The sequence below is a fragment of the Pipistrellus kuhlii genome, unplaced genomic scaffold, assembly GCF_014108245.1.
Source record: "Pipistrellus kuhlii isolate mPipKuh1 unplaced genomic scaffold, mPipKuh1.p scaffold_m20_p_22, whole genome shotgun sequence".
In the NCBI taxonomy this organism is placed as follows: domain Eukaryota; kingdom Metazoa; phylum Chordata; class Mammalia; order Chiroptera; family Vespertilionidae; genus Pipistrellus; species Pipistrellus kuhlii.
This window is the reverse complement of record NW_023425521.1, coordinates 1,819,322-1,835,090: the sequence shown is the minus strand read 5'-3', so window position 1 is coordinate 1,835,090 and position 15,769 is coordinate 1,819,322. Positions and strand designations below refer to the sequence as shown.

The 15,769-nt window shown below is 50.5% G+C and overlaps 1 protein-coding gene across 1 annotated transcript in view; it reads right to left on the bottom strand.

Annotated features, from left to right (window-relative positions):
* ACSF2 (acyl-CoA synthetase family member 2) overlaps nucleotides 1-15,456 on the bottom strand; it is a 30,172-nt gene extending 14,716 nt beyond the window's left edge. The window contains exon 1 of the mRNA XM_036451353.2: nucleotides 15,300-15,456. Coding sequence (XP_036307246.1) covers nucleotides 15,300-15,427 — 128 coding nt within the window. The 5' untranslated portion in view covers nucleotides 15,428-15,456. The remainder of the gene's footprint in view (nucleotides 1-15,299) is intronic.
* Between the last annotated feature and the right edge of the window lie 313 nt (nucleotides 15,457-15,769).

Sequence of the window (15,769 nt, the reverse complement as noted above, 5' to 3'; positions counted from 1 at the left end):
GAGAGTAGCAGGCGTCAGACCCTGTGCCTGGCAGACAGAGCATGCTCCAGGCTCCAGCCTTCCAGGCCACCCCTGGCCCTGAGGGCCAATCCTGATAATTCCATTCTGCAGCTGCTAAAAATATCAAGGTTATCGTTTGTTGATTGATCGGTTCTGGCTTGTGGGGAGAATTTCTGGGAAGAACAGGTATGCAGGGCAGGAGGGAGCAAAACTAGGTCACCTTGTACACGAGAGAGGAAGCCACCACCATCTCACAGAGGGTGGGCGGAGATGCTGGCTGATGGGGAGGCGGCCCAGACGTGGCTCCTGAGTTAGAGCTGGGGAGGGGAGCAGGAGTCACCCACTGGGGGCTGCTGAAGCTCTGTAGGGAGCGAGCTAGCCCTAGGCTGGAGTTGGAGGCCTGAGGTCTCATTCCAGGTGTGCCACTGGCTGGGCCAGTGACTGTCGCAGACACCTTTGGTGTCCCAGGTCACATCTCCTCAGCGCATCTCTGGTTTCAGCTGCTGGGGCAGTTCCTGGGGGGTCTGTCTGCTCAGGGACTTCCTCAAGTCTCCCTTTCTGCCTCTGGGCAGTTCTGGGAGGCAGCGGTACCCCCTCAGAGGTCCTGGTTCCCTGGGGCAGTGGTCGGCAAACTCATCAGTCAGCAGAGCCAAATATCAACAGTACAACGATGGAAATTTCTTCTGAGAGCCAAATTTTTTAAACTTAAACTTCTTCTAATGCCACTTCTTCAAAACAGACTCGCCCAGGCTGTGGTATTTTGTGGAAGAGCCACACTCAAGGGGCTAAAGAGCCTCACGTGGCTCGTGGACCGCAGTTTGCCGACCACGGCCCTGAGGTGACAACTTCAATAACACAGCCGAGCCAAAAACAGTTTGGCTCAGTGGATAGAGCGTCCGCCTGCGGACTGAAGGGTCCCAGGTTCGATTCCGATCAAGGGCATGTTCCTTGAGTTGCGGGCAGGAGGCAGCTGGTTGATTTTTCACTCTTGTCAATGTTTCTAATTCTCTATCCCTCTCCCTTCCTCTCTGTAAAAAATCAATAAAATATATATTTTTAAAAAATAACACAGCCAATATTAGCTTCTCTTCCTCTCTCCTTCTCCCACTTCCTTACTCCCATTCCTAGGATCACAAACAAGTCCTTGTTCTCAGGGGAATCCAAACTAAGGCACAGGACTAACCCTCTCTAGGCCTCAGCTTTCCCACCCATAACGTGTGGGAACTGAATCAGTGGTTATTCTCAAGGGAATGTTGTCTGAATGAGCCTGACAATCTTCTCAAAGGATTGTGGTGAGCCACCTAAGCTAAGAAAATAGCCAAGAATTATTGCAGGGTGTAAGGTCCACAGGTTGACAAACTTAAAGAACTGATGATGTGGCTTCCAGTGGTCACCATGCACCACTCAAGACAGCGTACCCCAAGCCCCTACCTCACAGGCATACTGTAGAGAGTAAGAAATAGAGTGAAAATTCTCATCGTTTGCAGCAACCTGGATGGAATTGGAGAACATCATGCTGAGTGAAACAAGCCAGTCAATGAAAGAGAGACATCACATGACCTCACTTATTTATGGATGATAAAGAACATTATAAACTGAAGAACCAAAAGATAGATATAGAGACAGTAAAGCAACAAGCAGTCTGTCAAATTACAGCGGGGAGGCTGGGGAGATCTGGGGGAGATAAGAGATCAACTGAAGGACTTGTATACATGCATATAAGTACAACCAATGGACACAAAACTCTGGGGAGGGAGGGTATGTACGGGAGGGGGGGCATTGGTATATGTACAAAAATAATAACTTAATAAAAATAAAAAAAGAAATAGAGTGAAGAAATAAAATGGAGTCACTACTGTCAAGTTGCTCAATGACGAAAGTCTAGTAGGTGGAGGCGTGAGAAAATCATTCTTGCTTTAGCCCAGGCACTTACAAGTCTCATATAGCTATCCTATGGATAATCCCCAGGTCACCCCTGAAGGACGAAGGGGAGAATGTCTGGGTGTCCACTGGCTCTCTTGAGACAATCCAGAGGCTAAGCAGGCAAGGCTGGTTCTTCTCAAGAGTGTAATGTTTACTAGAAGAACGCTTAGCTTTTCATTCCTCCGCACACTCTAGCTATCGCCTGGTTGTGTTTCTGGTGTGCGAATCCTAAGAGCCGGGAATAAAGCCTCCTGCTTCGTTCATGCGAGGTCAATGAGGGCACCCACGTTTGCCCTGATTGGGAAACAGATGTGCTCTTTCCTTTGGGTTTGCCAACGCCACCGTTGCAAGAGTAAGCATGTGGGGAGAACCTGCGCAAGCAGAAAGTGACACAGGGGAAAGCAGGGAGAGAAGGAGACGGGGAGGCGGAGGGAGACAGAGACAGAAACAGGGAGACAGTGGCCAACTTAATCTTAAGATTATTGGATCTGTAGGCCCAGCCATGTAAGTCTACCTCTGGACTTTTCACTGTCAAAAGCCAATAAACTCCCTCTTCAAACAATTAAAAAAAAATTTTTTTTAAACAACCTGATTTTTAGAGAGAGAAAAAGGGAAAGGGAGAGAAACATTGATGTGAGAGCAAAGCATCAATCAGCTGCCTCCCACAAGGCCCCTCCAGGGATTGAGCCCACTACCTGGGCGTGTGTCCTGATTAGGAATCTAACCCGCAAGCTGTTGGCGCACAGGACGATGCCCAACCAACTAAGCCACACCAGCCAGGGCCCCTCTTTGAATTGAACCCGGTTTGCGGGGAGGAGGGAATCGCCAAACTCCGTTTGTGACAACGTGGATGAAAACGGAAGGACATTATGCGAAGCAAATAAGCCAGACATAGAAAGGCAAATATTGCATGATCTCACTTACATGTGGAATCTAAAATATTAATTAGTTAGTTAATTAATTAATGTCAGCTTTAGTTGGGTTTCTGTTGCTTACAACTGGTGAATCCTAACTATACCTACATTTCCCACAGTCAGTGGGTAACTGGGGCCCTGGAAGGCCTAGCAGGCCACCTCGCCCAGCCCAGCCCTGGATTAGGAGGCAGCAAAATGCAAATCTCTTCCAGGTTAATGGTCTGACTGTCAACAAAGCACTGAAGGTGGTGATGGGAGGGGGTGAGGTGTGTGTTTCTGCTTCACAACAGGCATCCTTCTAGCCTCACAACGAACCAGAGTTTTATTTGGTTTAGAACTTGGTTTTCTCCTCTTTCATCATTGTTTTTTGATTGGGCAGTGGCTTCTTGGAAAATCTAGTTATCAAATAAACAGTACAATATACATTCCCCCCACAAAAACAAAACAAAACCCTAGTTCAATTGTCACACATGCTGTCTCCGTTATCTTTACAGCAGCTCTGACAGAGACCCCTCCCCCCAGCCCCTTCTTCCTTGGTAATGCACCCTCAGACGTTTCCCTGGCCCTGTGGAATAGAGTCCACTCTTTCAAGCTCCCCAAGAAGGTGCTCTGACTCAAAGGTGAAATTCTGGCCAATGCTGTTTAAAGAGAGGGACTGGGTGCAACTTCTGAGAAGAATCCTCAAAGGAAAGACCACCTTCTTTCTTTTCTAACCAGCCACATGCAGCTGTGTCAGGGAAGTGTGGCAGCGAGTCCTCTTCAGGTTGGCTCAGTGGATAGAGCGTTGGTCCATGGACTGAAGGGTCCCAGGTTTGATTCCAGTAAAGGGCATAGACCTCCTACCTTGATTGCAGGCTCAATCCCTGGCCCCAGTTGGGGTATGTATGTGTGCAATCAATGTGTCTCTCTCATATAGATGTTTCTGTCTCTCCATCCCTCCTACCCTCCCTCCATCCCTCCTTCCCTTCCTCTTCCCACCTCCATTCCACTCTCTCTCTAAAATCAATGGGAAAAAAATACCCTGGGGTGAGGATTAAAGAACAAATAAAAAGAATGGCAGCTATGTGCACTACCTGCTGAGCTGGGACACCTCAGAGCAGCAAGACAGAGGGCCTGGAGCCTGCCGGCAGGATGCACCATGCCCGCGCCAGACTGGCCGTCTCCCAGAGACAGTAACTCCCACCTCCTCTAAGCCACAGGGAGCGTGGGTTTCTCTGCTACACATTGTGGACAGAAAAAGGGGTTCTATGGAAAGTAAGGTTGTCTTATCCTAAATTCTGGAGGTGGTCATAGCCCAGGTTTATCACTTCTTTGGTGAAGGTTTATCTTGGCCCTCAGTAAGCCTGTCCATTGTTTCTGTGCATCTGGGTTCACACACCTTTGAAATGAGCGTAACCACCTCCAGCGAGTGCACAATCTTACCAATTCCAACCCCTGCCTTGCTTTCCCCCACCTCCACGTAACCCTCCCTAGCATCCCTCCTTAGTTTCAAATGCGTAAAGGAACCTGCAAACTTTTTCTCTGAAGCATTTAGTCCGTCTGTTGAGATCTTGCTTCCAGGTGCATTCTCTTTTTGCCTCAGATACATTTTTTATAAAAATTCTCTACAGGCCGAAACCGGTTTGGCCCAGTGGATAGAGCGTCAGCCTGCGGACTGAAAGGTCCCAGGTTCCATACCTTGGTTGCGGGCACATCCCCAGTAGGGGGTGTGCCAGAGGCAGCTGATCGATGATTCTCTCTCATCGATGTTTCTAGCTTTTTATCTCTCTCGTCCTCTCTGTAAAAAATCAATAAGTATATTTTAAAAAAAATTTCTCTACAGGTTTAAACATCCTTATGTCGAATATATTAAGCAAATCCTAAGGAAACAAAGGTAGGAATGATGAACTCTTCATTCTGTAGATAAGAAAACTGAAGGTCAGCCCTAGCCGGTTTGGCTCAGTGGATAGAGCGTCGGCCTGCGGACTGAAGGGTTCCAGGTTCGATTCCGACCAAGGGCACATGCTGGGGTTGTGGGCTCGAACCCCAGTAGGGGGCATGCAAGAGGCAGCCGACCAATGATTCTCTCTCATCATTGATGTTTATAGCTCTCTCTCCCTCTCCCTTCCTCTCTGAAATCAGTAAAGATATATATATATATATAAAAGAAGACTGCCGAAACCGGTTTGGCTCAGTGGATAGAACACATGTGTCAAACACATCCCTGGTGGGGGGTGTGCAAGAGGCAGCTGGTCGATGTTTCTCTCTCATCGACGTTTCTAGCTCTCTATCTCTCTCCCTTCCTCTCTGTAAGAAAAATCAATAAAATATATTTAAAAAAAAAAGAAAGAAAAGAAGACTGAAGGTCAAAGAGGCCGAAGGGACGACCCAGCTGGTAAGCAACTGAGCCCAATGTGGAGAACCCAGGAGGACTGCCACGCTCCGCCTGGACCAGGGAGAAAGGGGTGCGCTGGGTACTTCTGTTCTAGGGTTTGGATTTACCTCCTCTCTGACCACCAGACTGTCTAATCTCAATGTTATTTTTTCCACAAGAAACTGGGACTGGGCTAGGGCAGGGCTGAGGTGGAAACAGGTGGCTCCTTCAAAGGACTTCAGAGTTCTATATAGAAACTCCTATCAATGCCATTTGCTCATGAACTTCAGCACCGCCCATCGTGTCAAAAGTCCAGGCACAAACAGACCGATTCTACTTCCCTCCTCCCTCCAACACACCCCAGAGGCTTCGGGCAAAAGGGGGGCCACTTCTTTTTCTATTCTCAAAACAAAGGGCAGAGACTCCGTTTGAACCCGAAAAAGACAATAAGGAGATTTGGTTGCAGGAAAGGTCGTTTGCTTGTTGAAACGTGCTGCCTTGGAAGGACTGCCAGCAGTCCCAGTTGCGCCCAATAAAGAACTCAGAGAACAAAAGTAAACACATGTCTAGGGAGGCCTTGGCTCCTGGGAAGGCGATTGTGAAACCCCAGGTCCCAGCTGAAGTGGGTGAGCCAGCCAGCCAGGTGGAGGCGGTGAGGGAGCTGGAGACAAAGCACAGCCCCTCACGGCACCCCCAGAGCGGGCCCGGGAGAACACAGCCCACATCTGCTGCCGGATCTGATTTCATAAGAAAATTCAGGAAACGGGTTTTTGTTTTTTTTTTACTTTTTAAAGAACTCTCTTGACTTCTCAGTGTTTGGCCACTGGTGTGTTCATTGTTTTATCCCAGTGCCTGGAGTGTAAGAGGTGCTCAACTGAATGACCAGATGAACGAATTGATAGTAATGCATACAGCAACCCGATTAAAAAAGGAGCAAAAGCCCTAGCTGGTCTGGCTCAGTGGATAGAGCATTGACCTGCGGGCGGAAGGGTCCCGGTGTGATTCCAGTCAAGGGCACATGCCCGGGGTTGCAGGCTTGATTCCCCAGTGTGGGGTGTACAGGAGGCAACCAATCAATGATTCTGTCTCATCATGGATGTTTCTATCTCTCTCTGAAATCAATAAAAAATATTTTAAAGATAAATAAATAAATAATGAGCAAAGGCCTCGAATAGATATTTTTTCCAAAAAGAGAGATACGAATGGTCATTGTGTGCAGGGAATGCAAACTGAAGCCACAATGAGATGCCAGTGCCCTCCACTGGGAAGGCTATGATTTAAAAACACACGAACAACAAGTGCTGGCCAGCACGTGGAGAAATGGGAACCCGGGTGCACGGTTGGAGGGATGTAAAATGGGGCAGTTACAGTGGCAAAAGATTTGGCAGCAATTCTCCAAACAGTTAAACACAGATTTACCGAGGGTCCCAGCAATTCCACTCCTCGGGATATACTCAAAAGAATTGAAAACAGGTATACGAAGACTTGCACACAAAGTTCATGGCAGGACTGCTCACCATTGCCAAAACAACCCAAATGTCAGCCATGGATGACAAAAGGTGGGACACCCATGTAATGAAATATTACCTGGCCATAAAAAGGAATGACATACTGATACATTTCAAAACATGGGTGAACACTACACCATCAGTAAAAACGAAGTCGCTCATTGTGTATTTAATGATATGGAGAATGCCTCACATAATTTAGGTGAAAAAGCACATTTTTTAATCATGTAAGCTGCCATTTCATGGTGTCACCTCATACCAGCTCTCCTCCAAAAACTCCACACTCGTGACTTCCTGTGATCTCTATAACCACACCCCGACCAAGAAGCGTGCCCCCTTCACAGGAGAGAAAATGAGGCTCAAAGTCAGGAAGACAGCCAAGATGAGATTCAAACCAGGACTGCCTCACCCTAAAGCCTTGATACAATAATAAATCTTTGTAGAGCCTGATGGCTTAACTTGGGCTTCCGTATATGCCTCACATGATCCTCATGTCAGCTTTGGATCTTCTATTAAGAGGCTTATTTCCTTGCCAAAACCAGTTTGGCTCAGTGGATAGAGCACATGTGTCAAACACAAGGCCCGCGGGCCAAATCCGTCCCACCAGGCCTTGCAATGTGGCCCGCACCACGCTGTCATCACTGCACTCCGCTGCGTTTCCATCACAATGACAGTTTATGACTGTTCAGTAAACCATTCGGCCCGAGATTTAGGCTGGATTTTAGATTTTGGCCCCTTCTCTGATTGAGTTCGACACCCCTAGGATAGAGCATCGGTCTGCGGAATGAAAGGTCCCAGGTTCGATTCCGGTCAGGGGCATGTACATTGGTTTCGGGCACATCCCTGGTGTGGAGTGTGCAGGAGGCAGCTGATCGGTGTCTCTCTCTCATCGATGTTTCTAGCTTTCTATCTCTCTGCTCTCCCTCCCTCTCTATAAAAAATAAATAAATATATTTTTTAAAAATAAAAGGCTTATTTCCTTCTGTGGATGAAGATACAAGAGGTTCATTTTTCTTAAGGTTCTAACTCTGGTGGAGGGTTTTGTGTACTGCTCTTTATTTTATTTTTAAAAATATATTTTTATTTATTTATTTATTTTACAGAGAGGAAGAGAGAGGGATAGAGAGCTAGAAACATCAATGAGAGAGAAACATTGACCATCTGCCTCCTGCACAACCCCTACCAGGGATGTGCCTGCAACCAATGTACATGCCTTTGACCAGAATTGAATCTGGGACCCTTCAGCCGACGCTCTATCCACTGAGCCAAACCGGTTTTGACTAAATATTTTTTTATTGAGTTCAGAGAGGAAGGGAGTGGGAGAGAGAGATAGAAACATCAGTGATGAGAGAGAATAATCAATTGGCTGCCTTCAGCACACCCCACACTGGGGATGGAGCCTGCAACCTGGACATATATGCCCTGACCGGGAATTGAACCGTGGCCTTCTGGTTTATTGGTCAATGCTCAACCACTGAGCCATGTTGGCCGAGCCATGTACTGTATACTGTAGCCCACCCCAGCCTCCCCTGGGGGCCTGCAGTGCTGGAGCAGCACACCTGAGGCGGATGGGCCTTCTGCCTGCCACAGGTGTGGCCCCCCAACTGCCACCTCTCAGTCCTCACACACACCTAGCCCTGTGTATTGTTCACTGGTGTGTCTGATTCATCTTCTTCGCTGCCTCTCTTCTTATGGTCCTGTCCTCACGGTTCCTGCACACCCCTCCTGGAACAAACTGTAATGGCCTTGCATCCTAACGGCACCACCCCCTGGTGGCACAAACCCGGAAAGCCTTGTACCCCAGGGTGGGCCTCGCCTGGCCTTCCAGCAGGAGCTGGGCACACAAATACAGGCTGGCCGGTTCAGGGGACTCCAGTGGAGCAGCTGTGACGCTCTGTCACTTCCCAAGGCTGACAACCAAGTCCAGGCTACAGGCCTATCTGGCACGAAGGCTCATATAGTCATAAAGGATCAGGCAGAGGCCACGGGCAGAGCTGGGCTCTGATTAGTCCTGGGAGGCAGGGATGGGCAGGTCACCTGAGCAAACAGATCTGCAGAACTGACTTGGGGGCCAAGCTGTTTGTTTGGTCTCCCGTCAGATTACTGCTGGGTGGAGGTGCTTAGGACCCGGGCCGGAGGCAGATTCTGTCCCGGATCCTGAGCGAGGCCTCTTAATCCTTTCAGGAGCCACCGGGAGGGCGGATGTGTAGATGTACGGGGCCCAGGGAACTGCAGAAACATGCCCCAGGCCGAGGCCGAGCGTTGCTCTCTGGGCAACGTGCCAGCGCCATGCCAGCCACCAGCAAAAAGGCTTTAGAAACAAAATTGAAAGCAATTGCCTGCTTTTGTTCCGAGTCTTGGCCTGGCCTCTGCCCCTCCCCCCCACAGGCGTTTGATGCCAGGCTGGCCCCCAGCCCTGAGGAAAATATAAATCATCAACAAAGCTAAAAAAAACAAGTAACTGCCTAGGTTTACAAATTTCACTTCACTTTTATAAATTTTATTTATTGATTTGAGAGAAAGAGAAAAAGAGCAAGAGAGAGAAAGAGACATCAATTGGTTGTGCCGCTTATTTACGCATTCATTGGTAGCTTCTTCTCTTTTCAAATACATTTTTTTTTTTTATTTCAGAGAGGAAGGGAGAGGAAGAGAGAGACAGAAGCATCGGTGAGAGAGTCATTGATCGGCTGCCTCCTGCACCCCCCACACTGGGGATCAGAGCCTGCAACACAGGCATGTGCCCTGACTGGGAATCGAATGGCAACTTCCTCATTCATAGGCTGACGCTCAACCCCTGAGCCATGCCAGCTGGCCATTAGTCTCTTCATGTATGTGCCCTGAAAGAAGATCAAACCCACACAAGGCTGGTGGGGTGTCAGGACAACGTTCTAACCAATTGTATCTAGAATACAAAAACGAACTTGGACAATTCCACAGTCATAAAACAAATGAACCAACCAGAAATTGGACAAAAGACATGAAGGGATAGTTCACCAAAGAGGATGAATAGGACATGAAAGGACATTCCACATCGTTAATAATTAAGGAAATGGGCGCTAACATCACAGTAAGATATCGCTATATTTACTTATCACAATGTCACACACAAAAAAATAGCGGCAATACCAGATGCTGGCAAGGATACTGATCACTTACATTGTTTGTAGGAAAGTAAAATGGTATAGTCATTGTGAAAAACAGGCAGTTTCTTTAAAAACTAAACATGTGCCCGGCCAGTGTGGCTCAATGGTTGAGCATTGACCCCATGAACCAGAAGATCATGATTTGATTCCTGGTCAGGGCATGTGCCTGGGTTTTGGGCTCCATCCCCAGTGGGGGAAGTGCAGGAGGCAGCAGATCAATGATTCTCTCTCATCATTGATGTTTCTAGCTCTCTCTCCCTCTCCCTTCCTCTCTGAAATCAATACAAATATAATTAAATATTTTTTAAAGTTTTAAAAAGAGATCAACTGCCATCTTGCAATCTGTACTTTTTGTTTTGTTCAGCAAGAATCAGCAAAAAAAAAAAGTAGCCCTTAATCCCAACACTCAGCATTAAACAGTTGCCCTACCAGAACTGTGTCCCTCCTCCTCTCAGGACAAGGTTATTAAACTGTGGGCCATGTCCTAACCGGTTTGGCTCAGTGGATAGAGTGTCGGCCTGCGGACTGAAGGGTCCCAGGTTCGATTCCGGTCAAGGGCACGTACCTTGGTTTCGGGCACATCCCCAGTAGGGGGTGTGCAGGAGACAGCTGATCGATGTTTCTCTCCCATCGATGTTTCTGACTCTCTTTCCCTCTCCCTTCCCCTCTGTAAAAAAATCAATAAAATATATTTAATAAATAAATAAAATAAATAAAGCCATTGTTTCACAAGCACTCCCTGTATAATAACTAACTCATCCCTGCAATGAATTGAAGGTCTCCTCAGCATGAGACTGTGGGTTAAGAATCTCCTTATATGAGCTCACTAAACCCTCACAACATGACACATGAGGAAAGTCAAGTTCAACTTCAGAACCAAAGCTACCAGCTAGAAAGAATCCAGGCCTGTCTGACTAACGTTTCTGCCTGTAGATTCAATCAGTACAATCGTGTTGGGGAGGTTAACGGGCTTCATACCTACAGTCAAAAGAGTTCAAGCACAAGCAAGATTTCATTCATGTCTAGAGGCTTCATATTTGAAACTATAATACAGTCCTAAGGGGTGGAAGTAGGGGGGGAGGGGGGCGGTTCCAGCCTCTCTAGGAAGCCTTCCCTAAGCCCATTTCCACCAATCCAATCCTCTCCTGCTTTGATTGACAGCATCCACGGTGAAGCACCCTTTCCGCCTTGAGTCAGTGAGTCTATGGTCTTCCCTGTAGACCTTTTTGGACAAAGAACTCAGTAAAAACAGGTTTGTACCCCCCACCACACCCTCTACGTAGAGTGCACACCTACCTTGTGCGAGGCATTAATGTGTAACGATGTATACCGTTCACTGGCTACAACGTTCAAGTTTATAGTTTATTTTCTATTGTTACATTCAGAGGGGAGGAGCTCCTGTGTGAGCCGCATAGGGCTGTCATTAACCAATCACTTTGTTAATCATCCCTAAGGAATTATGAGAAGAGTCTATGTTTTGTAACCATTATGGTTTCCATCCAAAACACTTCCTGGCTTAATGCAATCCCCTCATAGAGGGATGGCACTTTATAGTTTCCAATACTGGTCCCACCTAATGGCAGCCATCCCCCTGGAGGATGGTCCATGAAGGCAGCTTACCCCTCTGCCCCAACCACCCGCATCAGGTCACTGGAGCCCCAGCTCTGAGCATCACACCCATTTCTGAGAGGTTCAAGTCACTGTTCTCTCTGTCTGTCCCAGCTCTAAGGCTCCCAACACCCCAGACCAGTGATTTCCAACCTTTGTCATCTCATGGCACACGTCAACTAATTATAAAATTCTGTAGCACACACAAAAATATAGTTTTTGCCAATCTGACAAAAAAAAAAGGTATAAATTTGATTCATTCACACTGGACAGCTATTGTGTTGCTTGTTGTTATTTTTTTTAATCCTCACCCAAAAAATGAGGATATTTTTTCCATTGATTTTTAGAGAGAATGTAAGGGAAGGAGGAGATAAGAAATGAGGGAGGGAGGGAGGGAGAGATGGAGGAAAAGGGAGGGAGGGAGAGAAAGAGAGGAGAGAGGAGAGAGAGAGAGAGAAAAGAGAAGAGAGAGTACTACTGGAGAAAGACACATAGATTGGCTGCCTCTCACTCTCGCCCCAACTGGGGCCAGGGATCAAACCTGCACCTGAGGTAAGTGCCCTTGACGCTCCAACTATATTGAGCCAAGCTGGCCAGGGCCTATTGTCACGTTTCTGTATGACAGCCTAGCAGGGGTCCTCAAACTTTTTAAAGTGGGGGCCAGATCACGGTCCCTCAGAGAGCTGGAGGGCCGGACTATATGAACTACTAATTCCTACTGTAACACCTCGGCTGCGCTCACTGCCCAAAAAACCTGGCGGGCCGGATCAGACTCCTCTGCGGGCCGCATGTGGCCCGCGGGCCGTAGTTTGAAGACGCCTGGAAGGGGAAAAGAGGCCAGTGCCCTACCTGAGTCGTCAGGCTTTGCATGTCTGCCGCAGCCTGGCTGCAATCGCTGCCCTGGGTGGATGGCACTGTGTCACAGGTGGCCCAGGACAGCTTCAGAGGGAGGAGGAACCTGTTCATCCCGGTTCGTCAAGGAATCCGTGCTGGGTGGCTCCCTCCGGGCTCTCCGAAGCCCCACACTGGGGTTTCCTTGGGGAAGGGGATGTGGCGGCAAGGGGGCAGGAGTGGGGGTTCAGGGCGCCTGCAGAGCAATGGACAGCTTCTATTTCCTTCGGGGAAAAGGGCTCTGGACAGCCTTGACTTTTTTTTTTTAAATGTATTTTATTGATTTTTTACAGAGAGGAGGGGATAGGGATAGAGTTAGAAACATCGATGAGAGAGAAACATTGACCAGCTGCCTCCTGCACACCCTCCACTGGGGATGTGCCCGCAACCAAGGTACATGTCCTGGACCGGAATTGAACCCAAGACCTTTCAGTCCACAGGCCGACGCTCTATCCACTGAGCCAAACCGGTTTTGGCAGCCTTGACTTTTAAAAAAAATATTTTATTTTATTTTATTTTATTTTATTTTATTTTATTTTATTTTATTTTAGAGATAGAGGACAGGAGAGGGAGAAATATGTTTGAGAGAGAAACATCATCAATTGGCTGCCTTAAACATACTCCCCTCCTGGGGATCAAGCCTGCAACCCGGGCACATGCCCTGACCGGGAGTCGAATCGGAGACCTCTTGGTTCCTGGCCTGGGTGGATGCTCAACCACTGAGCCACACAGGCCGGGCTGGACAGCCCTGACGTTGACGGAGAGAGGAGTGCCCAGCAGATCCAAGGACTGGACTTGTGGCTTGGCAGAGACTGCCATCTTAGCAGCTGGCCAGGAGCGAGGACCAGGTGCAAGAAAGAGGCCTCTGACAGGGGATCCCAAATCAGTTGGAATTCCGCCCTAACCGGTTTGGCTCAGTGGATGGAGCGTCCAGCCTGCGGGGGCTGAAGGGTCCTAGGTTTGATTCCTGTCAAGGGCATGTACCTTGGTTGTGGGCACATCCCCAGTAGGAGGTGTGCAGGAAGCAGCTGATCAATGTTTCTCTCTCATTGATGTTTCTAACTCTCTATCCCTTTCCCTTCCTCTCTTTAAAAAAAAAAAATTAATAAGATACATTTTAAAAAACCGGTTGGAATTCCTACCCAGACACCATTCACAGGTTTGCAAGGACCAGCCTGCCTCAAAGGGAAGGCTGAGAAGGGCAAGCCTCCAGCGAGGAGGTGGCATGAGCGAGCGGCAGCTCACCATGCTCAAAGGTTAGGGGAGCTTGCCAGTGAGGTGCCAAAGGTCGTGCGGCAAATAAGGTGGAAGCCAGGGCTGTCACAGGCCACGCTGGGAATCTGATAAATAACAGGCCCGGCGTATTGAGCAGCAGACTCTCAGGCTGCACGGAACCAGATTAGAAAGAGCAAAGGACAGGCGGCCGTGAGCTTTGCACACCCTTTGACTGGGAGCAGGGAGCCAGGTTTAGGTTCTCCCCGCTAGACTGTACCAACGCCTGCGTCCAAGGGCTCCCCCAGCCACAGCCCCCAGCCGGGGCCGGACAGAACGCGTTTTCAGGAATGTCGGTGGAATGCTCGAGTCTCTTGAAGGTTTCTGAAGGGCAAATCGAGAATGGAAGCGATGGGGAAGAACTGGGCCAAAAGGCTTAGGAATCTTCTCTCTCCGGATAAATAGGTTTTCCTGAGGCCTGGCGCCCCTCCCCTGGAAGCCCCTCCCCTGGAATCGCAGGCCGGTAGCAGGAAGGTGGCCTGTTTTGTGTGTGCGCGCGCACGCGCACGCGCGCGCGAAAAGTCAAAGTTCAGAAATGCTGCCAGGTATCCAGAGGTGGCCCGATGTAGCATCGTGAGGCATGTGCACTCTGGGGGAGGGGTCCCTCACAATAAGAGACGGCCCCCAGAACTCACGAGGTGGGGGCCGGAGGCTAAGGGGGGAGGGTAGCCTTCATGGCTGAGCTTGCCCAGGGAAACCCTGGAAAGTAGCAAGAGACAGAACATGAGGCACAGGGATCTCAACGCAAGTTCAAAACACGGTGATCCAGCGCCCGTCCTCGTTAGTATAGTGGTGAGTATCCCCGCCTGTCAAAACACGGTGATCCTGGAATTCTAGCCAAAAAGAGGAGTCTGTGTCTTCCCCCAGCTCCCACCGTGCAATTCTGCTCTCCTGAACCCAACGGTTCTCTCCGCTGAGAAGCCTCTTCGGCCTTCTCCTCCTTGTCCCGTGCCCAGGCCCACACGCTGAGATCTGGTGTCCACCACTGTGTCCTGACCCCAGACGTAGGGCCTGGCCCAGCTGGGCAGCAGGGCGGGCTCAGGGGTGCCCAGGCCTGAAGGCAATTCCCTCCACTGAGCCATCCGTGGGTGCCCAGCCCGGCCAAACCAACACCACCTCCAGCTTTGCAATCCCGCAGGAAGGCAGCCTGGCTGGCGCTACCCCAAGCCTCAGCGCATCCTCCACCTGCCAGCATCCCACCCTGTGCACCGAGGACGGAGGCACACAGGCCAGGCCGGGTCAGGAGGGAGGAACAAAAGCTGTTTGGCGGCAGCCCACGAGGAGAAGGGAGTTCCGTGGCCTGGGGTGAGAGCAAGACCCGCCTGAAACCCCCCGACTCTGTCCCTGGCGCGGGGTCCTGGCCTTGCCCCTTCCCCTCAGACTGGACTGAACAAGGCCCGCGCCGCTGGCCCTCCTCCTGTGCATGAACCGGAGACCCTCAGCGCCCTGGACCAGGACCCGGAGCCGGAGCCAGGGCAGGGTCCCTACGCGCCACCCGCCACCCGCCGCGCCCACTCTGCGCCCGCGTCGCCAGCATTTCCTGTCGCCCGTGTGTGTGCTGAGCGCGGGGAGAGCCACCCATCGGCGGGCAGCGGCGGGATTGCAAACCTCCCGGGGGACGGGCCCGCCCCCTCTCTTCCCAGGCCCCCCCTCGGCCCCCCTCCCCGGCTCCCCGGCCCCCCCGTACCTGATGAGGCGGACGCCCAGCAGCCCGGCTTCCTGCCAGCCCCGGCAGAGCGCGGCGCGGGCCCCCAGCGCCCCGGTGCCCCCCGCGCACAGCCTGCCCAGGCGCAGCATCCCCGCGCACGCAGCCATGGTCGCCCGCCGGTCCCGGCCAGGAAACTTTTAAAGAGAAGCCGAGCCGAGGCGGGGCGGGCGGCGCCGGCGGGGGCGGGAGGGTCGCTCTGCCTATGGGTGCGAGCGGCGCCCGCGGGCGGGGCGGGGCGAGGCGTGGCGGGAGGAAGCGGCTCCGTGCCCCGCCACCGCCTCCCTTCCCACCGCCCGAGCTCTCCCACCTTCGAAGAATTGCTTATCTGAATTTCCCTCCAGCTCCCAGGGCCCGCGGCTGCAGCCCAGGGCGGGTCCGTTCCCCTCCTGGCCCCCGGGGACCTGGGTTTGGGGGCGCAAGATGTTGTGGATTTGGCAGAGGGAGAGCCG